Source organism: Hippoglossus stenolepis, chromosome 16 (genome assembly GCF_022539355.2).
Source record: "Hippoglossus stenolepis isolate QCI-W04-F060 chromosome 16, HSTE1.2, whole genome shotgun sequence".
Classification (NCBI taxonomy): domain Eukaryota; kingdom Metazoa; phylum Chordata; class Actinopteri; order Pleuronectiformes; family Pleuronectidae; genus Hippoglossus; species Hippoglossus stenolepis.
Genome location: NC_061498.1, coordinates 4,805,738 through 4,829,171, shown reverse-complemented (window position 1 = coordinate 4,829,171; position 23,434 = coordinate 4,805,738). Strand labels below are relative to the sequence as shown.

The following is a 23,434-nucleotide window of genomic DNA, read 5'->3' as shown; positions in this document are numbered from 1 at the left end:
GCTGTTTCTCTCTGATCACCGGTGTAAACATATAACTAGACAGAACATATAAGTACACAAAAACAGAATATATACGTATGCAACATATTAAGAAGCTTCTTATTCAATATGTATATAAGCTAACATAGATTCCCAGACTGTTTATTATAACCTGTGTAAAATGTTATTCAGTGGACTGCCATAAACTGTGTGTATAAAAACAGCCAATAGATGAGGGGGGGGAACAAGGAATTTTATAGCAAGATGATGCATAAGTAGATCAGAAAATGGCCGAAGATGAATGTTCTCAAAGGCTCTGTGTTACCACCATGTCACATTTCATAATACAGCGGTGTTGTCGTCTCTTAAGAACGCACGCTCAATAACTGCCACTCCGGTTTTACAGTTAGCTTCCAGAAAATCCATCTGAAAACACAGACAAAATCCTAGTTGCACCATTCAGTGTGATGGGGACATAAAATGTTCAATAGCTGCCTGTTACAGCAGCAATAACATCGACGTATTACCAAGAGCAGCAATATCCTCCAGGAGAGTTTCAGCCTTTAGAGGAAACAAACCTGACTTCAGAACAATTAAAGGACCAAATACGTCAATAAATAAATAAATATTCATAAGATATTTAAAAGAAAAGAAATTGCTTTGTGTGTTTTGTGGAAACTGATCACGTTCAGGTTAAGTCAGGTCAGCAGTTATGTTTCACAAGTCGTCCTACTTCTAAGACTTTGCCTCTGTGGCGCCCAACAGAGAATGTATCCTGTCGTCTTTACTTTACACGTTCTGATGATGAGGAAGAGCGAGAAGAGATGAGCGATGACAGCTGCCACTTGGAAAGAAGTCAAGGTCTCTAGAACACAGGTGAAGAAAACATCTGGAGCAGCAAGTCAGCGCACAACTGTAGCTCAGAGTAAACATGAAACTGAAAGGAAAGAGAATTCATCACACGTCAGGAGTGTTGAAACGTGTGACAAATGAGGACATGGTTCACACTCTGGCAGATTTATACGTCAAGATCAGGCCCAAGAAGTAATTTAAGTGTTTGTCTGAGACTCAGTTCATTTTACAAACATTTTATATAGAGACAACTTTACGTCCCCCATAAGAATTTGTAGGATTTTTGGTTATATGGCTTTATTCTTACCAGCAGACAAATGGTCTGTATTTATGGTGTGTATTTATATAGCACTTTTCTAGTCTTGATGACCACCTAGTGCTTTACAGTACGGTTTATCTCCAGTCACCCACATTCATACAGAGCATCTATGAGCAGCACTTTTTCTATGTGAGGAAATGAGAGGATGACCGCTCTGCCCCCTCAGCCACAGCCGCCCATAAAACTAAGAATTTGATTCTTTATGATTTGTGATAGTTAGTTTATAAATGACAACATTTTTAGAAAAAAAAAAACTTTATTGGCTTATTCAAACATTCAACAATATTTAAAGTACATGTAGCCGTTTATGTGACGGCTTAACGGACAGTCGTTGATCTTAATAATGCCATTACCAAAGTAACACGTATCAAACGACTCTCTGGTTTGATGCTGGTGGAGGTAAACAGAGAAAACTAATATAAATACTCTTCTGGGTTTCAGGTAAACAAACAAACAGACACAGAAATGTGTTAAACAGCTGCAATGTGTGTTGCATGATTCCATCAGTCGCTGGCGGCTCCACAGACAAAGTAAACATTCACATTCAAATTTTGGTGCAATTACAAAAGATTTATCACAAATAAAACTGCTCAAACTTAAGTGAACACATGAACACTGACAAAACAACAATGTGACTAAATCTGGGTTTTACTGGCTCTTTCCTGGAACCACATCCTCCTCCTGACTATTCAGGTATTGCTGCGGTCACCACTTCACTGTAGGAGCCGTACCGGCCAAACGTGTCTTTGCCCACCACAGTGACACACACCTTGTGGCCGGGCTTGTACTTTTTGATCATCACGCACATGGGCAGTTGGATGGCCTTCAGTTCACCGAGCAAAATCCACTTTGGGAAGTAGCTGCTGCCCTTCACCCTCTCTACAGCCATGTAGACGCTGTGGGAGGAGGGAGAGAAAACACATGAAGAGTGAGCTCTGCTTCCATCTGGTGGTCACGAGTTGACAGAAGCTGTGAAGTAATGTTCTTCAGGCAGATGTGTGAAAAGGCATCGAGCTGTGATCAACCTGAGAGAAGCTATGTGTCTCAGAAGTGGGGGAACGATGGCAACGTATTAATCTAATTCTCATCAACAACTCAAATACTTAAGGATTTACGATGGGAAATTGATTTTAAATTTAAAGTAAAACTGTTCCGGTGCCAGATGTTGTCGCCATCTGGCAAACTGCTGGCATGTAGACGTGTTAATTTCTCAAAATAATTTAACACGAGTTGAAAAAAAAAAATATCAGTCAATAGACAGAAGGACTATAAGCAACACTTTCGATTATCAATTAAACTTATCAGTCATTTTTGGTGAATGCTGCACAATCTCATGTGCCAGTGAATAACATTTTACATTTCTCAGACCAAATGATTATTCCAATCAGCTCATCCCTTTTAAAGAAGTGTGTCTACAGCTATTAACAAGACCTTTTTAATACCAACTGAAATGAATAACTTAAAAAAAAATCCAACTCCAGCTACTAAGGAAAAAACACAATTTGTTGTTTGTACAAAGCCTAAAAAGGACAAGAGGGACAGTCTTGTCTCTCCATGCCACCTAACGGAGGACAGAGAGAGACAGACCATCACTCGCCCTGTGCTGATCCTCACCTGTAACTATCCATGGGCGGCGCAACAGGGTCTTCTACCGCCACCTTCCAGAGCACAGAGAGGCCCTGAGGCTCCCTGATGAGGGCCAGATGCACGTCTAGTCTCTGGGGAATGTTGTACGAGGCCGCTGCTATGTTCAGGGTGGAGGGGAACGGAGCGGGGGGGAGAGGAGGATACGAGAACTTGTCCTTGGGGTGAGAAGAGGAGGGGGGAATGAGGTCATGTGAGCAAACAGTCAAAGTACTGAGGATGGTTAGTGTGAGTGTGTCTTTCACCTGCTCCGAGTCCTTGGGAATGTTACTGTTGTTCAGGGAGATACACTCTTCAGTCTTCTTGGGACAGTCAGTCTTCTTTTCTCTTTGCTCCTCAGCTTCTGGCCTTTTCTTTATGAACTTGACATTTCCCTGAATATTACAGACCAAAAAGAAAGATGAGTAAATAACAGAGACGACACTGAATTGCCACAAACAACGAAAAACAGAAACGACTGTAAAATGTGGATGATTTATTTTATAACACTTTTTTTTTTTTTAATTGCTTGATTAGTTTGTCGTTAGTTACACTTGACATAATGATGAGTAAGTAAATCCAATAATGACCCCATCCTACCTGAGACTCATGAGCAGTGACAGCGCGAGGAGTTGCCATGGCAGCCTTCATATCTTAACACAGATACATAATAAAATATTTAACCTTGTCTAAAGTGGAAATACTCAAACATTTGCTTTTTTGAAATCATCGTACCTTCATTATCTGAACGCATCTTCTTCAAGGCCTTTTCAGTGGATTTCTAGAAAGAACAGGGAACTTTTTAACTTTCTCAAAACAGTGCAAGTCGATAGATAAATTGACTTTATAAGTTCCTGTGTATATTAAAAAAGTCTTGACCCCAAAGCCTCAACTCAAGTAAATAATTATAGTCCAAATTACAATTAACGCTGATCTTTGTGCTAAGGAGAAATAATTTATGAAAATTAATTAGTTTTGAATAATTAAATATATTTCATTTAGCCCTTAAGATGGTAATTTAATATTCCTCTAAATTAAAAAGTGATTCAAATTAAAATTTTGAAAATGTACCATCTCATGAAAGAACTCGCCAATGGTGTCGGTGCAATCCCTTACATCCGCTGAAAAATAAAATTGCACCAAATTAATACACAAAACTAGTAAATGCATTTGACCACTGGTGCGCACACTCCACGTGTTTGCTGGGCTCTTACTCTGTGACATGGTTTCCATCGCTTCATCCCCAGAATCGATCCTGAAGAGTCGGACAACAAATCAAAGTGTCTCAGAAACTTAACAAAAACAAATAAATGCAATGATTCTCACCGAACCTGCTTCTAAATACCTGATCACGTCCTTTTTATCAGTAGGTCGCTGTGGACTCTGAAAAAAACCAAACATTTGAAGAGCGTGTGTGAACGTGAAATGTCCATAAACAATTCACATGAATTCATATGCGTGTGTGTGTTTGTCTCCACTAAACCTTTTTGTGTGTATTTGTCATGTGGACGAGAGCTGCTTCTGTTCGCTTCGTCAACGTGTTGATTCGAGCCTGAGGACGAGAGTTTGACTTTTTGTTTTACAAGATAACAAAGTTGAATGTACAACTCTGACGGAATAAATAAAAGTGAGAAAGAAATGAGGAAGAAATAACATGAACAATGGCTGAAGCTTGACAGATGAAGAGTGGATTCACCAGCGGCTGTAAAATTGAAGAAAGAACAAGGCAGAGAAAAGGATAAAAAAAAAAAAAAGACGAGAGACTGAATATAAAACCGTTTAATGAAATTGATGAACAGAAAGAAATATAGTCGGACAAATAAGAAGGAAGGAAACAAAAGAAAAGAACAAATACAGCTGGTGAATGAGTCCCATCACCAAAACAAAGATGTAAAAAAGATGCACCACTACTTCCACCAACCTCTAGTTTCTGGATGGTTTTTTCGTAGTCGACTGCCTGATCCAGATTTTGAACAGACTCTATTAAAACCTGCAGCTTGTTTTCATTCCTTTTCGTTTCACTGCGAACCTCCTGCTTGATCAGAGCTTGCACCTGTAGATACACACACACAAACACACAATATAAAACACACATACAGGCATACGACAGTGCTGCATTCAGACGTACTAATCACACAGTTGTCAGTGTTGTCTCTTACCTCAGACATTGAGATTTTTATCATTTTATCACTGTCTCCCGAGGAAGTGGAAGTGGAAGTGGAAGGCGATCGCTTCATTCTTCATGCAGAAACAAAAACATACACAAGATGTCAGCAAAGGTAAAGAGTTGATAATTTATACATCATTAAACAAAGTGCACGTTTATTACCTAGGGACAGTGTTGAGATGTAACCAGGTTACTTCTTTACTATACTGTACATTTTCCATGTTTCTGTGTTGTACATTTCTTTTCATTTTTACTCCACTACATCTACCAGCAAATATCTGTACCTTCTATGCATTGTGTTAGTTGTAAGTTTCTTTCAACAGGCACTTTTTCCCCTGACAGGTTTCACAGCTCTTGTGCAAGTGTGCATTTCATTCAGCAAGCAGCTTTGTCAAGCGAGAAGCATTAAGGAAGCTGTTCCGCGTAGCGAAGCTGTTGAGGGTTAACTCACTTATCCAGGAGACACAGGGCCACTTCCGTATCAGTTTTTAATCCTTTTGCTGCTTTCACATCACGCCACCTTTCCATAGCCATTCCAATGTTCACCCGAGCTCTCTGCTCTCGTCTGTATTTTTGCCTGTCAGACGCAGGGCTGCATTTCTTGGCTTTGGTGGAATGGTCTGCTGTGGCTCGAGGTGACTTTCTAAGGCCCCTGCAGTCTTTGTTTTGACCTTGAACCTCTGCCATTTTCACCTAAACCAGAAGTGTGCACTTAAGACAGCAGCTGAATGCAGACTTCATCAGAGGGCTGACGCTGTCGTGAAACCTGGCAATAACAACAGCCACTGTTAATTGTGCTTCACTCCTCCATTACCAGACTCTGGACTGGGTGACCTTAGTACTCTATACGATATAATTACAATATTTTGGCCAAAACAATATCATCCCCCACCCGGCATTGCAATCAATGGTATAATGTAAGACAGTCAATTATAGCAGTGGGACAGAAGGACTGATTCACTTACACCTCAGTCTCAAGGCTTTTGGAGACTTAGAAATCCACCTGTGTCTTCTCCCCTGGTCTTTGCTGTGTCCTCAAATTCTTTAGAATTCCTGGAAAACTTCTGTATCAACAGAAACACAGAACAATGTATGAACTGAGTAGAGTCACAGGAACTTTCAAAGTAAACATCACATTTACTCAGTTTTACTCTGTTATTACATCCTCCACAATAAGGGCTGCACTGACCCAGTATTCACACAATAAACGTGTTTTCTTTGCACTTCGTTAACTACTTTAACTTCTTCTTGTATCATTATATTTAACCAGCTCGTGCAATGACAACAGCGAGGAGAACAATAGAGAGAGAAACAAGCTAGTTCGCAAACAAGCTCACTGAGCTAACGGTCCTAGCTAGCTGTTAGCTAGAGCTTTAAGAAAACAACGGTCCTCTGGGTAACAAATACCCGATAAGTAAAGTTTTTAACGCGTACGAACAACACAGGCAGCTACAGTACAGATAATACGTTCAGAAGTATGAGAGTAGAGTATAATTTAAAGTAGAAGTACCTCCAACAAGGTGACCACCGGTGGTGTGTCGGCTCCACTTACTTCCGTTCAGATCCCTTCAGAATAAAAGCCCAGTTTCCACAAATTATAAGTAAATCATAAAACTAAAGATAGTTCATGTAAGAAAATCTTCTTCTTCTTCTTCTTCTTCTTCTTCTTCTTCCTCTTCCTCTTCTTCCTCCTCCTCCTCCTCTTCTTCTTCTTCTCTTCTCTTCTTCTTCTCCTCTTCTTCTCTCGGTTTACTGGCGGATCGCAAACAAACTTAAACTGCACACTGCCACCTAGTGTACAAGACGGTGTAACATCATGTAATTTAACACACTTCTGGTCCTCCTCCCACCTTTTCTGACATATCTCCATTCCTCTCTTCTTGGTTATTGCTTTTCCTTCTCCTTTGCCAAGTGGAACCGACACTGATGTTTCTTTTTCAAACGCAGACCTTTTGCAAATTTATCAGCTTTTAACCCCTCGTGAGCAGGTACCCCAAAATAAAGTAGTAGTGGGAGTAATGGGATGAGAGTGGGTGTGTGATGAGTGAAGATGGATGCCTGACTCTGACAGATTCAGCACGAACAAAAGACATTTTATTTATTGTAAAACACATTTATTGAGATCTACGACTGCTGGATGGGGAAACACAGGAGGGGAAATAAAAGCACCTCTCAACTCTTGCAGAGGAGATTTAATCGTTGTCCCTGAACCTGTTGACAGTTTATTCACCGAGCAGAGACAAGTTTGTTCTTTTCTGTCTATTCTGTGGCCTGCAGCGACACATATGGTGTAGTTTGTCTGTCGGTCCACTGGGTGTCAACAGCATCTAAGCACTGATCTTGCCATAGAGGCCACAATAAATAGTGATTGAATTAGAATGAAAGAGGGATAGAGGGAGCGACTGTCACAAGCAGATTCACTGACATTTAACATTCTTTAATAAACCTGTGTCACATCTGACAAAAATAATCCGCTGCCAAGAGGAAAACTGTCGACCAACACGTCTCCATCATAAAACAACACGAGACTCGATCAATAGATAATCAATACTTCATTAATCAATAGAAATAATTCAACTGCAACATAAGTTTAAAAAAAACAAATCCCCGTGAATGTAATTTTGACTTCCACAAGTTATGTGATTATGTGTCAGTATGGCCCTTGTAGTTATTGGTATAGATCTGCATTGATCTACATTGACACACTCAACACACCACAGTAAAAGTATCACAACCATCACATACAACATTTCCAATTCTAAATCAATAGTAGCTCTAACGAATCAACCTCTTAAGACAGATTGCTGTGGTTTCTGTTGAATATCAGCAACAGCGAACGCACAGAATTTAGGCTCAAGTTGTCGGTTTATTCATAATTTAGATCGGTTATGAAATCAAATCAAAGCTAAATAGATGCAAACTTTACATCATCTACGATAAACTGTATTTCACAAAAAAATGTTCAGCCTATGGAACAACAGCAACTTACTTCTCAGTATAAGTTAAAGAGGGGATTTGCATGCAAACAGGAGGCTGACGATTTAGTTTAACACTTTTAAGATGACACGAAAAAGCAGTGGACAACAATGAAAATCATGATCTCGGCCTCCAAGATGTTGTTTTGATCGATTTCAAGTAGCATCTTGAGATGGCAGAGCAAATCCTTCACTTCCGTGTCTCTTCCCTGAATCTTCGTCTTTTGGTTGAGCTGGTATGTTGCCAGGCTCCGTGGTCCAGAGCTCGTCCAACAGGAACTTTCAACAACCCGGTGCACTACTGACCCTTTGTGTTTGTTTGTCTGTTTCCTAGATATCATTCTGGTCCTATAGCAGCTACAAGGTTACCGCTGTGGGATCCAACGTTATCTCTATACTGCAAAAATACCGTAGCAAGAAATAATAACGAGAACAGCGTCCATATTGATGCTGGAGATGTTTAAGCAATGGACCGAAAAACAAACAGTAGATTGGTCAGAGAGGGAAAACGTTCTATCTTCATACGTCCTCTGTCACATGCTAAAAATCAAACAGTGGTTTTAAACAATAAATAGTGTTTGTCTCTCTTCAAGTGGAGCTGTGAAACAAAAGGCACGATAATAACAAGTAGACGTTCGTACTTGGTTCAAGTTTGCACGTTTTCTATTTTGTCATTTTAAATCCCAAATATCACAGCAACATCATCGGCTCCTCTGTCACCAATAAAATACAAGTCAGTAACATAGGATTACATACAAAGGGTTAAAATCCTACCTCCACTACTGCGTCACTACACTCGAGAATACACACATACGCAGACTACAGTTCAGTCTCAGAAATAGATTTTTGGCAATTGCCTGAACTATACATACACAGCAAAAACATATTATGTACAAAATAAAGCTTATATATATAGCTTCACAAAGAGAAAAAAAAGCATGGACCCTTTGGAAAGTCCAGGGGTTGTGTCCCTTTGAGGAAACATCCCCACTTTCCTTCTTCTTCAATCTATATGCTCATTATCAGACATTTCAAACATAGAATGATGTGAGAGGGAACCAGGAGACGATGAGACAACAGGGGGGACAAATCATCGTGATGGAACAGAGCTCATCTCGTGTGTATTGGCTGAAGGGGAAAGAGGGAAGAGGGAAGTCAAGGTATGTTCTCACTGGAGTGTGGCTGGGGCCGCAATTTCCTGCCCGAACCCGACGGAGCCCGAGAGAAGACTAACTGACAGTCTTTCTGTTTTTATGACCAAACCCGACCGAAGCCCGATGGTTTTACCTGATTACAGGTACGTGGAGTGTAAAGAATTAACTAGAAATCTAGAAATAGCTCTAATTCTGACCAAAATCTCAGCAGGACACGTGTATATCTACTCTGTGTGTGGACATGTAAGTGAGTGGTTGCATTTCCATCGAGCAGATTTGACCTCAGCTTAATGCATTAAAAATCAATGTGAATATGTCTTGATTTCAACGTTTTAAAGGCACATGTTGTGGCGGCTGTCGTGCATGAAGACACAGAAACAAAGACAGAAGGTTTGTCGACTGTCGGCCAAACTTCTGAGGCACTTGTTAGGAGATATACAGATAATAAGGCAGATCAGTGTATATATACACACACTGGGAGTCCTGATGCATCTTTGCCACATCCTGTGAGAACAACGCAGCATCAGAGAGGAGGGGGGTGTGGGACTATTCGGGGATTTGAGTGTGTGAAGTGGACAGAAGTACATCTGGCTCTGAACCTGAGACTTTACAGTAAATTCAAATGGATCTGACATTTCTGGCACATTTCATTATCTCCAATGCTATAAGAAAATCTACGGGTTAGACAGAGAGCGTGTAAAGGTATGTTGGTTCAGGAAATGTATGTCTTTTAAGTATTTGTGTCCAAGTGTTCCTATTTCTACATTTGACTATTGTCGAGACGCCGCGTGCAGGCCCGTCCCGTCTTATTTGCGCTTCCTGAGCACCAGGTACATGACGCCGCTCATGAGGGTCATGGGGAAGCTGACCCAGGCCAGGATGTAAGACGAGCCGTAAGAGCCGTCCTGAAGACTTGGCACGTGGAAGGTCTTTTTCTGAGCCGTGTAGATGGACGCGGCGATCATCACACATAGAGCTGAGAGAAGGAGGATGGAGGAGGAAGAGAACAGACGTTTCACTGGAGAGTTCAGTGAATATCATTCAAACTCTGACACATTCACGTGCTTGTCTCTTGGAGCAAGTTGAAGCACAATGAAGGAATAGTTTGACATTTAGGTAAATAGTTTATAATATATTGAAACTGGTAGTGGGTGAGACTCTTTGCTCCTACTTCCCTTTTCCCCTGATCTCTTATGTGTGGTTTGTCCCTTATTCATCCTCAGGCTTGTCTTTATACCAGCTTTCAGACATAGACTTCAGAGAATGTCCGCCCAACTCACTGAAAAGTAAAATAAGTGTGTGTCACTCACAGGCCAGAAGTTGGATAACAGCTGTGAAGATGAATCTCTCGCCCTGTTGGATCCTGAAGAGCTGAAGGATGAAGACGAAGAAGCTGACGCAACATAAAATGGTGGCCAGGATCATGGTGGCCTGGACGGCCTGCAGGTAGGCTGAGGAGAAGGAGGAGAAACGGTGAAACACACAGACACACACAGACACACACAGTCTTCACGGAGTTGTGCTCTGTCTTTACCTGCATCAGTCGTGTGGCTGTTCTCCACGGGGAAGCAGGTGGCGTTGCAGGAGTACCACAGGTCAGTGTAGATGACGTCTCGTCCAGCTGGCGACACCACCCACCACGCCTTCAACGAGTAAAACGTTTTGATATGATGAAAACGTCCGGTGTAGTCTGTGCACTTATATCACTCCTGGTTTATACTCACATTGTGAATGGTTGCGACAAAGACCAGGACGGCTGCCGCCAGGTGGAAGAGGATGATGAAGGCTAAGATGATCAACATGGCGGCCCCTTCTGCGAACTTGTCTGCTGCTGCTTCTTGCCCGTTGCTCAGGCCAGTTAAATGTCTGGCTGCGTCAGTTGTGTGTGTGACCTCTGTGTGTTTACGCAGGTTGTGAGACGGTCAGGGATGAACCGAGGTCTCGAGCATGAACGGAGTCTGTTGGACAAAACACACAATATAATATTTAATAGTACACACGAAACACACAATTTATTATTAAAATGCAGAGTTTACATTTCTATGAAAGTATTTCTGAAGTAAAATGTGGTGGTATGCCTCCACCAACCAGTGCAGTTTCAGTCTACATACTCATGTATGTCTCCAGATTCATATGAGGTCATCGTGACCTTTGACCCCTGCACTCTAATCAGTTCATCTTTGAGTCCAAGTGACAACTGGTCAAACTTTAAAGAAATTCCCTGGAGGCAGAGATATCATGTTCAAAGGGCCAAACTCCTGTTTTGTGAGGCCACCGTGACCTTTGACCTTTGACTCCCCAAACGTAATCAGTTAACCACTTAGTCTCTGTGAACATTTGGGCCAATTTTGAAAAAGATTCTCTCAAGGTGTTCTTACGATAACATGTTCACAAGGTAAAAAAAAGGGGGTTTGTAAGGTCACATTCTCAAGAGCATGAGGTCACCGTGACCTTTGACCTTTAACCACCAATATCTATTCAATTCATCCTTGGGTCCAACTGCATGTTTGTACCAGATTTTAAGAAATTGTGTAAAATTCAAAATCAAGGAATATTATAAAAATGAAGACTTCACAGCAACTGTTACATCTGCAACCAGTTACCAAAATACACAACACTTCCAAACAACTGTGAAAACTGGAGGTTTGATGAAACAGCCAGAGAAATATCTGTGGCCTCAAATTACAGAAAACGCTCCTGAGATACGAGACAAAATGTGTACATTGTGTTCCATGTATAACAAACAGTGTGTGTGTGTGTGTGTGTGTGTGTGTGTGTGTGTGTGTGTGTGTGTGTGTGTGTGTGTGTGTGTGTGTGGGTGGGTGTGTATATGCACAGTCCCAGTATGTGGGAGTGTGCTGTTTATTCTGCGGTGATTTAAGGCCTTAATCCTGACTACGACTTGTTGATAGTACCAACGGGTGAAGTGTTTACACCTTCAGCTGAGCAGTATGTGCTCTGTTAGGATGAACAGAGTTATAAGAGCAGAGCAACATTACCAAGGATCCCTGGTTCCACAGGGGGAAATAATAGGACATTCAAACTAAGACACTTTATCATGAAGACGTTTCCATTAAGTTTTGATGCTGTAAATGAGCGTATTGTGTTTTCACTGCTAAAGAGACATTTAAGACGAGTGCGGTGGCTCAGGTACCAGCTTATCACTTTGTTTTGAGCAACGTGACCTGAGCAAGAAAACAAACTAAAGTTAAAACTCAATGTACAGACTGTTGACAGTCATAACCGCCTGAGAGGCGACCATCTGTTGAGACCTAGAATTCGTTTGTGTTTCTGTTTCTGAACAGTGGCTCCATGTCGGTTTGTCCTCTTCTTCGACTTTGTCTCAAGGGAAAAATTTTATTAAATAGCAAACACATGAATAAACCCATGTGGTTCGTTTATTTATCAGGGAAATAGTTTTGCTCATCTTGTAAAACGCTTCATCAGCATCGTCCCGTTCAACATTCGTAGCTGCTACAAACAATAACACGAGACAAGCTTCTGAATCTGTCATTTCTCTGCAACAACGACTTTAACAGAACTGTTTTACAACTTAATGACAGCTCAGCTATAAGAACACATTCCTGATACCACCAAACTACCGTCTGCACACTGTTTACCCTAAACACATCAAACTCATGGGGATAATGCACATAAAACTACACGTGTGCACACATACGATTTTGATTGCTGGAACCAGCAAAAAATACCACCAACGCTTCTGAGAGTAAACAGGCAGAGACACAGACATGTTTCAAAGCACATGTGAGTGCACACACACACACACACACACACACATGCAAATGCGGAGCCAGACACCAGAGGAATTAGCCCTCTCTGCCAAAATGGAGTCACAGTACAAACAGCCTCTCTCCCCCGACAGGAAGCAGGCCACAGTTTTTGTGAGGGAGCATGTGGCTGCGGGGTGCGCCAGAGGATAAGCCCTCCCTGTCTGAGTCTGAGGAAGGGGGGGGGACGGCATCGAGAGTAAGCTACACACTTTGATTCATTAGACACGGCTTTCAGGGTTTGGACAGGAAGGTAAACAGCAACAGATTTTCGGACCATATTCATAATGGTCCGAGAATAAAGCTCGAGAACCTCACATGTAAGCCCGCATTTGAAATATGTGTTCTACATAAAGAGCGAGCAGCAAAGCCAGGCTATAGACAACATATACATTAGATGGTTCTTATGATGTAGTAGTTGAGTACTTCATATGCTATAACATGACACTTGTGTTGATGACAAAAGTAGTTATTATTATTTACAGGATATATAGTTACCTCGGCCAAAGACATTTGTTGGTTTGTTTGTTTGTTTGTTTATTTGTTTGTTTGTTTGTGATATGGGTTCGGGAAGAAACTATTAAATCCATGATTTGTTTTCAATTTCTTTAACATTGCAGGATTATGCTTCTTTTCCCCCCAAGGAGTAATTCATGGATCTTGGTTTTGCACGTTTAGACGACTGATGTTTTGTTGCAGCTTGATTGAATTTCAGGGGACTGTCTGTTTGGCCTTGGCCGAGGTATGTGCTCTACTGAGTGCCGTTCTACTTATTGTATATTGTAAGAGGTCTGGCTCTTGCAGCCTTAGGCCTCGATGAGTTCCCAGAAATTCAGCCGGTTATAATACAGTAAATCATCATCCCTCTGTCTCTGTGGCGGCCAATCAGACTTCAGCTTTGACCTTGTATAACGATGGTGGAGGAGAGAGAGAGAGAGAGAGAGAGAGAGAGAGAGAGAGAGAGAGAGAGAGGAGAGGGGAAGAAAAGGTGGAGGAGCGAGGAAGGAAGGAGACGGAGAGTATAGGAAGGAAACCTCATTGGAGGGAAGCGAACACACACACACACACGCACGCACACCACACACACACACACACACACACACACACACACACACCAAGAATGCAAAACCGCAACTATATGGCCCACAAGAAATGAGAGACTCTGAGACACGACTGAAGTTAACGTAAACGATGTCGACTGTGAACATAAAAGCCTGACGACTATTTACTGTTGGTGTAAAATTATATGAATTCATTGTGCGCATGTTTGTGTTGTAAAAAGATTCATTACGTTGTTTGTCCCAACTTCATATATGTGGGTAATTATCCAAAAACTGCAACCATATGCTTGTTCATTGCTATATTGTCATTATTTATCGTGACCCTCTATCAAGTGATGATTTTGTGTATTTTCCATTTTATGGACCAAACACAATATAATAACTAGGGCTGCGAGCAGCACTGTGCCGGCCTGAGCGCTTGCGATCTCGGGACCTGATGCAGCCATGGGGAGGGCGAACAGGGACCGGTCGAAACGGGTCCGTGTTGCGTGCGTTTTGTGCATCATGGGACGGATAAACACGTCACTTCCTGCATCTGTCACGTGGCGCTGGACCACGCCCACTAATCACGCATTACGGTCCACGCCATCTAGTGTAGACCACACAGTGAAAAGTTAATGTTAATCGAATTGAAGTTTTGAAACAAGGCTTAACTCTTTTTCGCAGAAGGTGATGCTTTTCATGCCGTATTCACTGCGGAACACCGAGTCAATTGGACCATGTGTGTCCGAGATACAACAACCTCGTCGTGTTTTGATGGTGATTCATTAATATTTGACGCCACGCCACAGTCACACCATGTGACAAAAACAAGTTGAGTTAGTTTTAATCTCCAAGTAGTCAAGATGACACTCACCGAATTTGAAGTTGATCTGATCACAGCTTTAGGAGGAATTTGTATAAATACACAACTTCCTGTTGATCTCTTTATCTCTCTCTTGCTGTCAACACTCCTTCAGCGAACAGATAAACCCAGAGACACGTTAACCTACATGTGCAGCCCCGAGATCCCCGGGGATCCTTGGGAACGGTGTTACCTTACAGAGGATTCAGTCAGCGCTGGGACTAAAGTGTGAAAGCACTGATACGCACCTCTGACAGCCGGCAACAGCTGCAGACACACACACACACACACACACACACACACACACACACACACACACACACACACACACACACACACACACACACACACACACACACACACACACACACACACACACACACACACACACACACACACACACACACACACACACACACACACACACACACACACACATGCTCTTAGATGCTGTATACATTAGCCCGCGCTGGTCTGGTATTCATAACATTGATATTTCACAGATCTTCATGTCTATTACTATCACAAGTGACACATGTCAACACAAAGGGATGTTTCCCTCAGCTGTGGTGACATGTCTCCTCAATACAAGTCCTTATCCTGCTGTAGTCACCATTCATCACTCATTATAATCACTGATAAAATGCAGAGGACAAATCTGTTGTCGTCATAGTGGAAGAGACGAGAAAGAAGTTTTGCACGCTATAGGATTAGATACACAGAGGATTTATATCTGGTTTCAGGGGTTTTTACGTTCATGAAACCCAGTCGACATAAAAAAAAATATCCACGGAAAGTTTTTACTTTAGCAGCAAAAAGGAAACAACACAACAAAACTGTTTTATCCAACATGACAGCACATCACTGCTGTGATCAGTATCCTGTGTGTGTTGTCGTGTTCAGGTTTGACTTTTAAAAAGTGTGGCTCCTGAATACCAATAGAAAATAGGGAGAAATAGAAAGTGCTGTGAAGTTTGTAGATCAAACAGGTAAGTTGACAGAGTGTCAGACTTCAGCCTCGTCCACTGACACACTCACACACACACACACACACGCACACGCACACGCACACAGGCACACAGGCACACACACACACACACACACAACAGGCACAAACGCAGCCATTCCTCTTCTCCACTCAGCCTTATAATAGGAGGATGGGGGACTCGGTGTGTGTGTGTGTGTGTGTGTGTGTGTGTGTGTGTGTGTGTGTGTGTGTGTGTGTGTGTGTGTGTGTGTGTGTGTCTGCTGACTGACGGATTCCCTCGCCCGGTGGAAAATGCTGACTTTTAACATCCTTTTTTTTAAAAACTCTTTTCATAAAACACAAAGCCACAGACTTAACTGGGCCTCTGCATCTCATCCCCCCGTCTCTCCCTGTGTCCGTTTCTCTCTCTCTCTCTCTCTCTCTCTCTCTCTCTCTCTCTCTCTCTCTCTCTCTCTCTCTCTCTCTCTCTCTCTCTCTCTCTCTCTCTCTCTCTCCGTCCTTGGCCCATGTGGAAAAACTGACTGCGGAGGAGCGAAGGCAAGACGGCTTCCACCGAGGAGGTCGCGCAGTTCAGACTGAAATGCAACATTTCCACTGATCCTCAACTTTCACTTTGAAAAATTATGTTCATATAAAAAATAACTTCTCTATAAAGAACCAAAATAAAAAGCTACAATTTGAAGTAGCAGCTCATAAAAGTGCCCAATCCGTCCCTTTTAAAGGTTTTACACTAGTAGTTTAAAGGTTTTGTTCTGAGTTGACACTTATATATTCATGAAAACTAAATGACGCCTGTGAGTTTTGGTCCAAAAAGCCTCAATGTCCACGATCAAGAGCAAACCCTCATCCCCATCTTTTCTGTTGGTTTTCCCAGGAATGGCCTTTACAGTATCGCAGCTGCAATTATGATGTTTGCAAATGTGTGTGTACACAACACCAGTAGCCAAACTTCGGTTTATTTTTAGAGAAAACACAAAAGGCACATCTTCCCTGGAATGACGCCAGTGACTAAACAAACCTTTGTTTAAGAAGAACACACAGAAAGAAAAAAAAAACATCCGAGCGTCGATCTGACTTGGCGAAGTCGTGCAGAGGAAACGCAGAGTTATAAATATATTATATTTGACCAGATTTTCCAATGAAAGAGCTAAAATCGTTTATGTTATGGATGTTAGGCCTTTTATAAACAGGAAGTAGCTGCCTACACAGTGTGTTGGTGTGTGTGAGGCCTGAACCGTCACATGTGGGGACGGGTCTCCAGCCCAAGAACTGAGACACATCTGTTTATACCAAGAGTTTATCTTCAATACAGTAACTTCTTGGAACATCTCATCTTTTCAGCTTCAGTACATTTCTTTCCAAGGTTCAGCAAAAATAAATATTGATCTCTTTTTTCATCTTCTCACATTTTTTTTTTATCACAAAAGGACAATAAAGACATTTCTTCTATTTCTTTTCATCTTTGCTTTTCAGATTTTGCTGTATAATGGCTCATCATATCTTAATTCTAATTTTATTATGGTTATCATGCTTCAATTTGCACAATTGGTTAACACTGTTTTTATTTTCCAGACAGAGTTTAATAGTCATGTGACTCTTATTCCACAAACCTCATACCTCAACATCTACTATATCTTTGACCATAACCCATAAATCTATGAGTGCATCAGCTTTGTCCGTATGAGGTTGTAAAACAATGGCTGCGTTGAAGAATGAAATATTTGAGCTATGTTGGGTTTAATTGAATACCAGGAGAAATGTGGAGAGGCCACACAGCGGAGTCTAAACCAGTGCTTCTCCAAGTGGGTCATAGTCATAGTTTCTATTAGAATGGTCTGTCTGAATCAGTCTCCTCACTCAGGCCACAATGAGCCGTACCTGCTGCTGCTCAGCCTGGTTTATTAACCACTTAGCCAGAGAAATATCTGAGTCAGGCCACATTGTCAAGTACTGCCGAGCCCAAACTATGTGGAGAAAATATGATGGCAGTTAAATCTAGTTTGGTTTTATTCAGAGCAGCGAGAGGAGGCCAAACGGCGTCTTCAGTGTCTTCAGGTGCGGGCGAACAAATGCAAGCCAAAGTCAGCCGAGTTGAAATGACTTCTGATTAGTAACCAGAGTGAGACTATTCATCAATCCTGGAAATCAGGAAAACAGTAAAACAGAGCAATGGAGACGAAGAAATTGAGATGGAGAATCAGACTTGTTCCCTGACCTGAGTGTCTTCACCCTGATGCCTGAGCTCCAATTTCAGGAATGCCATGTATTTGAAACTGTAAACACGAGTGCTGCTGTTTACCAACGTCACAAAGAGCAAATTATAACCCACAGGGCAGAATCTTTCATTACAGTAAAGTCTCGAAAACTTAAATGATAATTCAGGCGTTACAAATATTCTCCTGTTTCATACGATGAAAGACAAACAGCTTGCTCTCAGCCTGACTTCAGGCAAACTCAGAGATATTATCAAATAGCTGCTCTGATGCTGAAAACCTGTGTAGGCCTATTTAACTGTTAAGGGAATAAATAAAGACTCTGGCAGAATCAATAATTAAAGCAGTGTCATAAAATCCCCTCTTTAGACTTGTACTTTTAAATGTCTTGAATAAAAACGAGCGTGTGTGTGTGTGTGTGTGTGTGTGTGTGTGTGTGTGTGTGTGTGTGTGTGTGTGTGTGTGTGTGTGTGTGTGTGTGTGTGTGTGTGTGTGTACTAAATGCCTTGATCAGGACCCTTGAAAATGCACGTGCTTGCGTCACACTCATCAACTGTTTTCCTGCTGGGTTTAAAGGCTTCCCTCCGACACAGGAATTCTTTCATGTTGGATACTAACATGTATTTTGTGTGTGTGTGTGTGTGTGTGTGTGTGTGTGTGTGTGTGTGTGTGTGTGTGTGTGTGTGTGTGTGTGTGTGTGTGTGTGTGTGTGTGTGTGTGTGCACGCGCATTTTCACACACATTCCTAATGTGACAGCGCTGTTTCCCACATGGCAGAAGGAGAGGAAGGTGAACACTTGATCCAGAGGTAAAGAAGTTCCCGTTCTCTTCACATCCTCTATTCTACCGACAGCCACTTGTCACGTTTTCATCCGTCAGGAGCTTCCCACACTAACCACACAACTAATCCTGCTCCGATTGAATATCACACACCTCTCACCTCCTGCTGCATTTGCTAGAACTGTAAATACTTTCAAATTAGCACTGGCGCTCTCTCGGCCGCCTGTCACATCTCATCAGAGCAGTAAGAGCGAGAGAGCAATGAAAGCAGAATGTCAGCACTGCACAAATACTTCGGCAGCTTTGTTACTTGTTGCCTGAGTCTGTTGGGACTCAGACGAACACCACGTTTACTTTCTCAGGACGAGTAACCTGCTGTCAGCTGCACACCACTGACCTTTTCCTGTCAGTATTTGAATGGACAACAGTGTCCATCGGCTTCTAGCTAACATGCTGCAAGTTTAAACTCATTCATCGATTGGTTCATTCACTCAACTGTTCATCCATTCCTCAGCTGCCTTTGTGGTTGCTTAAAACTTTACATATTTGTCTCTGGAGCTCATAGAACTGATTTAAAAGCTTTTTTGAAGTTGAGGGGTTTCACTTGGTGGTTGTCAGGGGCGCTGCAAGAGGGAAGGCCAAGCAGGCAATTTGCTGAGGCCCTGAGCTGAGGGGGGTCGGCCCCTGAGAATGGCTGGTTATTTAAGTCCACAGCGCCGAGAATTTCTTGAGAACCGCAATAAATTCTATGTTTGGCTTTGTAGAGGTGACACAATGACACAAAGGTTGAAAACCCCTTAAAGACCAGAGTTTCTTAATATGTGTGTATGATTTGCCTGGGCTGGTGGTGGGGGGGTTTGAACTTGAAATGTACGACTTTATCATTATTTATGTGTGTGCACTTTATCAGTTTAATTTGATGATAAAGCAAGTGGTTCGGTTGGATGTAGGCCCCCCACGGCTTTCGCCTGGGCCTCAGAGTCCTTAGGAACGCTCCTGGTGGTTGTAAATACAAGTGTGAAAGAGAGAGGATCATTAATGGTGCCTCATCAGGACATCCCTCTGATGTTGTGCATACAAGTATCATAGAGAGACAGAGGCGGACAGCCTGCAGCCCGGTCTCATGAACCACAAGGGGGCGCCACACAGAAGGGAGACTGCCAACCTCAATCCACTGCCTCATCAAAACTCAATCACTAATGCAGAAATGGAACAAAGGTAACAAAGGTGCAAAGAAGAAAAACTTAAACGAGACAAGAACAATTTGAACCGATGATGATCTGATTCTGTTCAGTCACACTCGTCCTATAATCCTGCAGGGAAATAACTCCAAAAGTAAAACAGACAGCAGCGATATAAAGCAAAAGAAGCTGCAGGAACAGTGAAATAAACTAATTTAATGTTTAATAGCAGCAAGAATAAGCAAAGGAAAGGAGACACACAGGATTCAGTGTCAGCATATGGGCAGGTTTACAGATGCAAAGCAGGCCAACTGAAGCTGCAGTGGAAAGTCTAATGAGAAACACAGCAGACACGGAAACCTTCACTGAGCTTCTGATGAAAAATAGAAAATAATAACCATCTCCCCTCCTGACGCACAAAACCTCCATTCAGTGTACAGATACATGCAACACACACACACACACACACGCACACACGCACACACACACTGGTGACTGACAACGCCCCTTTCATTTCCAACGTCCAAAAGTTGGAGCAAGAAGCTGAGTGAGTTATGATCCGTGTAAAAATACCCACAGGAGGAAAACAGCACCAGCTCCTGTAAACCACTCTGTGATGTGATTATATTATTATCAAATAAAATAAACATATGCTGACTTTTAAATATGTCCTGGCCCTGCTGGAATTAGAATTATCCAAATATTTGGAATATTTAAAGCTGCACATCAGTAAATAAGGAGAGAAAACTCAGCTTGAGGTCAATGTAAGAGTGTAAGTTATATTAAAGAGGTATTTCACAGGCTCTCTGTGTTTGAATGGTGCATGAATATGTCCCATAAGGTCCGTGCAGCATTCAAACAGTATGCAAACTATAAATACTGTGTGTACTCACCAGGTTTGCACCAGGAGGAGGAAGCTGCGTCCAGATGTGACCGTGCGGCTCCGTGGGGAAGCTGATTCAGTCAATTGTGAATCAATTGTAGAATTAAAAGTTTGTTTTCCTCCAAACGTGACGAAGCAGCAGCTGGAGAACTTGTCACCAGAGGAGCCCAAATAAAAAGTTGGATGCGCACGTTCCCGGCTCCCCCCACTGTCGTGAGCGCGCGTGGGAGGGCTCGAGGGCTGGAGCTGGGTGTGGTTATGGGATTTAATATACTGGGAAGAGAGTGTGTGTGTGTGTGTGTGTGTGTGTGTGTGTGTGTGTGTGTGTGTGTGTGTGTGTGTGTGTGTGTGTGTGTGTGTGTGTCTGGGTTTAGGTTCAGGTCTATGTTTATATTTAGGTTTAGGTTTAGGTTAGAGTAAGTTTTCAGGAAATCAATGTAAGTCAATATATGTCCTCTGAAGTCATGGAGACATGACTGTGTGTGTGTGTGTGTGTGTGTGTGTGTGTGTGTGTGTGTGTGTGTGTGTGTGTGTGTGTGTGTGTGTGTGTGCAAAGGTGACACATGACGGTTTAAAGCTCTGCGGGAAAAGTGCCTATAAAAAAAAAGGTCATTATAGTCAGAGAGGAGTTATTTTTTGTAAGTTTCCTTCCATGGCAGACGGGCTGGAAAAGGAGAAAGGAAAACAGACGACAGAGGTCAGACGGAGTGGGAGACAAAAGGGAAATTAAAGAGATAAAAGGGGATGAGGAGGCGAGGAGAGGGAGGCATGAGGAATGGAAGACAGGCTGGAAATGGGGACGGGAGGAGAGGAGCGATGGAGCAAGTCTGGATGAGAGAGAATTGCAAAGGTGAAAATGAGCAAGAGTATATATTAGCAGGCTTGCACATATTTTTGTTGGCACAGTGACCTTCCTGTATTTGTGCAACCCTTGACTCTTTAAACAGCACTTCACCTCCCAGTCAATGAGACATGTCAGTGGTTTCACATACTCCTACACCGCTTGGATGTCATTCATTGAAATTCACTAAAAGAGCATTCGAAGAAGATGCTGCTCTTCCATCTCCCTGCTTCTCTGCCCCCTGTCCTCAACAGCTGCTGCTCTGAACTGTGCTCCAGACTTCACAAGGGAAAAAGTTGTAATTTAACAAGAAAAAAACATCATAAAATTACAAAAGTTAAGACACGAGTCAACAAGAAAAAACTATAACTAATACAGAAAAAGTACTAATAGAGAAAACCCCTTTAAAATTGTCCAAGCTAACTCTTACAAAAAAAATTTAAGTCATCAAAATGTTATAAATTACTATTCATTTAACTTGTGTGTTCGTCTAAGTGAGAACAGGCAGTGTCAATAAAACACTAGATCTATAGATGGAGATCTGGCAGGAAATTGATAAATGGCGCATATAGGTGAATGGTTTCCTTTCACGGGTCCACTGAGGAAGTCTCTGATGTTTTTACCGTTTCCAATGTCGCTGCATGATTTCACGTATGAATTTCCCACCGAGGGTGAAACAAGCCTTTGTTGATACAATGCCACACCCAACTCTAAAAGGCATATCAGCTCCGAGGCTGAGTCGACAAATTATCTCCCATCTCCCAGCAGGGCTTGCCAGTTTGCAAATAAATTACAACTGTAAAATCAACACTGCAACAATAAGGAAACATGCAAAAGTTTGCTGTGAGTTTAGGCTGTGACCCGCAGGCTCTTTGTCCCTTGTGCTCGATGGTCCGAGGCTTCCGCTGTGACAGCGTGAGATTATTTAGTGTGGTCATATGGAAATGGTTAGTTACAACTGGCATGAGGTAATGAAGAGGGCATTGTCAGGGCTCGTGCAACACACAACTCTTTGCATTTTCGTGGCAGCCACAACACGGGACTTCTGCTGAGAGGGAGCGTGAAGGGTTTCGCTGAAAAAGTCCGAAATCTAGTTTCGAAGTGAAGCGAGAACGGCGTTTGATATCTTCTCACGTAAATAAATGGCCAAACTTGACACTGGCCTTGGCGTCCAGTTTGCGTGTATTTTTTTAGAATTTGAGGTTTTTAAAAATCCATCTTTTTCTTCTCAACAAATCTATAGATGCTCATAAAGCAGAAAGCAGGAGGGAAGGTTATTGGGATTCTTTCCACGAGGCTCGTGTTGCCGTGTATGAACTGCAGGTTACCATGGTCTGCTGTTTGCACAGGTTCATGTTTGTGCACATGCAGAGTGGACAGAGGAATCACGTAATATATGCGTACTCAGACATTTTGAGTCCAGCAGGCGGGACAGGAATGGATGGAATCTGTCCGTTGAGCTGATGATTTCGATGATGTAATTACCGTGGATTCTCTCTCTCTCTCTTTTGCTCTGCTTGTCTCCCATCATTTGTTTTCTGTCTCAACATCTACAGGTTTTATCTGTAGATATCTGTTTTATTTCCTGCATCCAGTGATTAGAAAGTGTTTGATTTTCTCTCTGGGGAGGTGATATTGGTCTTTTTGAGAACAGCACCACAAAACAAGATGTATCCTGTGTGTGTGTGTGTGTTTTATTTTGCATGTCCCCTGTGTGTTGTTCGTTTCAACATCGCATTGCCACACATAACAACACACACACGTGAGACCCACAGCCAGGGCCTGT

The 23,434-nt window shown here is 42.2% G+C and overlaps 2 protein-coding genes across 6 annotated transcripts; both read right to left on the bottom strand.

The window, feature by feature from the left end:
• Window positions 1-1,386: 1,386 nt before the first annotated feature.
• atf7ip2 (activating transcription factor 7 interacting protein 2) lies at window positions 1,387-6,674 on the bottom strand. Of its 4 annotated transcripts, none has more exons than XM_035180468.2 (14): window positions 6,451-6,674; window positions 5,906-6,004; window positions 5,392-5,706; window positions 4,933-5,011; window positions 4,695-4,826; window positions 4,257-4,325; window positions 4,119-4,156; window positions 3,988-4,028; window positions 3,845-3,894; window positions 3,509-3,554; window positions 3,374-3,426; window positions 3,040-3,168; window positions 2,765-2,952; window positions 1,387-2,046 (listed from the first exon to the last, which is right to left on the bottom strand). In XM_035180468.2, exons 3-14 carry the CDS (start codon window positions 5,625-5,627, stop codon window positions 1,836-1,838), a joined length of 1,272 nt encoding a protein of 423 aa, XP_035036359.1. In that variant the 5' UTR covers window positions 5,628-5,706; window positions 5,906-6,004; window positions 6,451-6,674; the 3' UTR covers window positions 1,387-1,835. The 4 variants fall into 4 exon arrangements, with proteins under 4 accessions (XP_035036359.1, XP_035036360.1, XP_035036361.1 ...); XM_035180469.2 differs by having other exon boundaries at window positions 5,392-5,633; XM_035180470.2 differs by having other exon boundaries at window positions 6,493-6,674.
• A 338-nt stretch (window positions 6,675-7,012) lies between these two features.
• On the bottom strand, window positions 7,013-21,004 carry emp2 (epithelial membrane protein 2). Of its 2 annotated transcripts, none has more exons than XM_035180473.2 (5): window positions 20,818-21,004; window positions 10,794-11,027; window positions 10,604-10,712; window positions 10,380-10,520; window positions 7,013-10,045 (listed from the first exon to the last, which is right to left on the bottom strand). In XM_035180473.2, the coding sequence occupies exons 2-5, from the start codon at window positions 10,869-10,871 to the stop codon at window positions 9,876-9,878; spliced, it is 498 nt and encodes a 165-aa protein (XP_035036364.1). In that variant the 5' UTR covers window positions 10,872-11,027; window positions 20,818-21,004; the 3' UTR covers window positions 7,013-9,875. The 2 variants fall into 2 exon arrangements, with proteins under 2 accessions (XP_035036364.1, XP_035036365.1); XM_035180474.2 differs by lacking the exon at window positions 20,818-21,004 and adding an exon at window positions 14,775-14,978.
• Window positions 21,005-23,434: the final 2,430 nt, after the last annotated feature.

Excerpts from the sequence above, each read along its gene's own strand:
- atf7ip2 (XM_035180468.2), bottom strand. The coding sequence starts at position 5,627 with ATGGCAGAGGTTCAAGGTCAAAACAAAGACTGCAGGGGCCTTAGAAAG. Across the intron at positions 4,029-4,118 it reads GATAAAAAGGACGTGATCAG|GATCGATTCTGGGGATGAAG; the intron begins GTATTTAGAAGC and ends CCGACTCTTCAG. Across the intron at positions 3,427-3,508 it reads GATGCGTTCAGATAATGAAG|ATATGAAGGCTGCCATGGCA; the intron begins GTACGATGATTT and ends ATCTGTGTTAAG.
- emp2 (XM_035180473.2), bottom strand. The coding sequence starts at position 10,871 with ATGTTGATCATCTTAGCCTTCATCATCCTCTTCCACCTGGCGGCAGCC. Across the intron at positions 10,713-10,793 it reads TTGTCGCAACCATTCACAAT|GCGTGGTGGGTGGTGTCGCC; the intron begins GTGAGTATAAAC and ends TACTCGTTGAAG. Across the intron at positions 10,046-10,379 it reads TGTTATCCAACTTCTGGCCT|CTCTATGTGTGATGATCGCC; the intron begins GTGAGTGACACA and ends TCCTTCTCTCAG.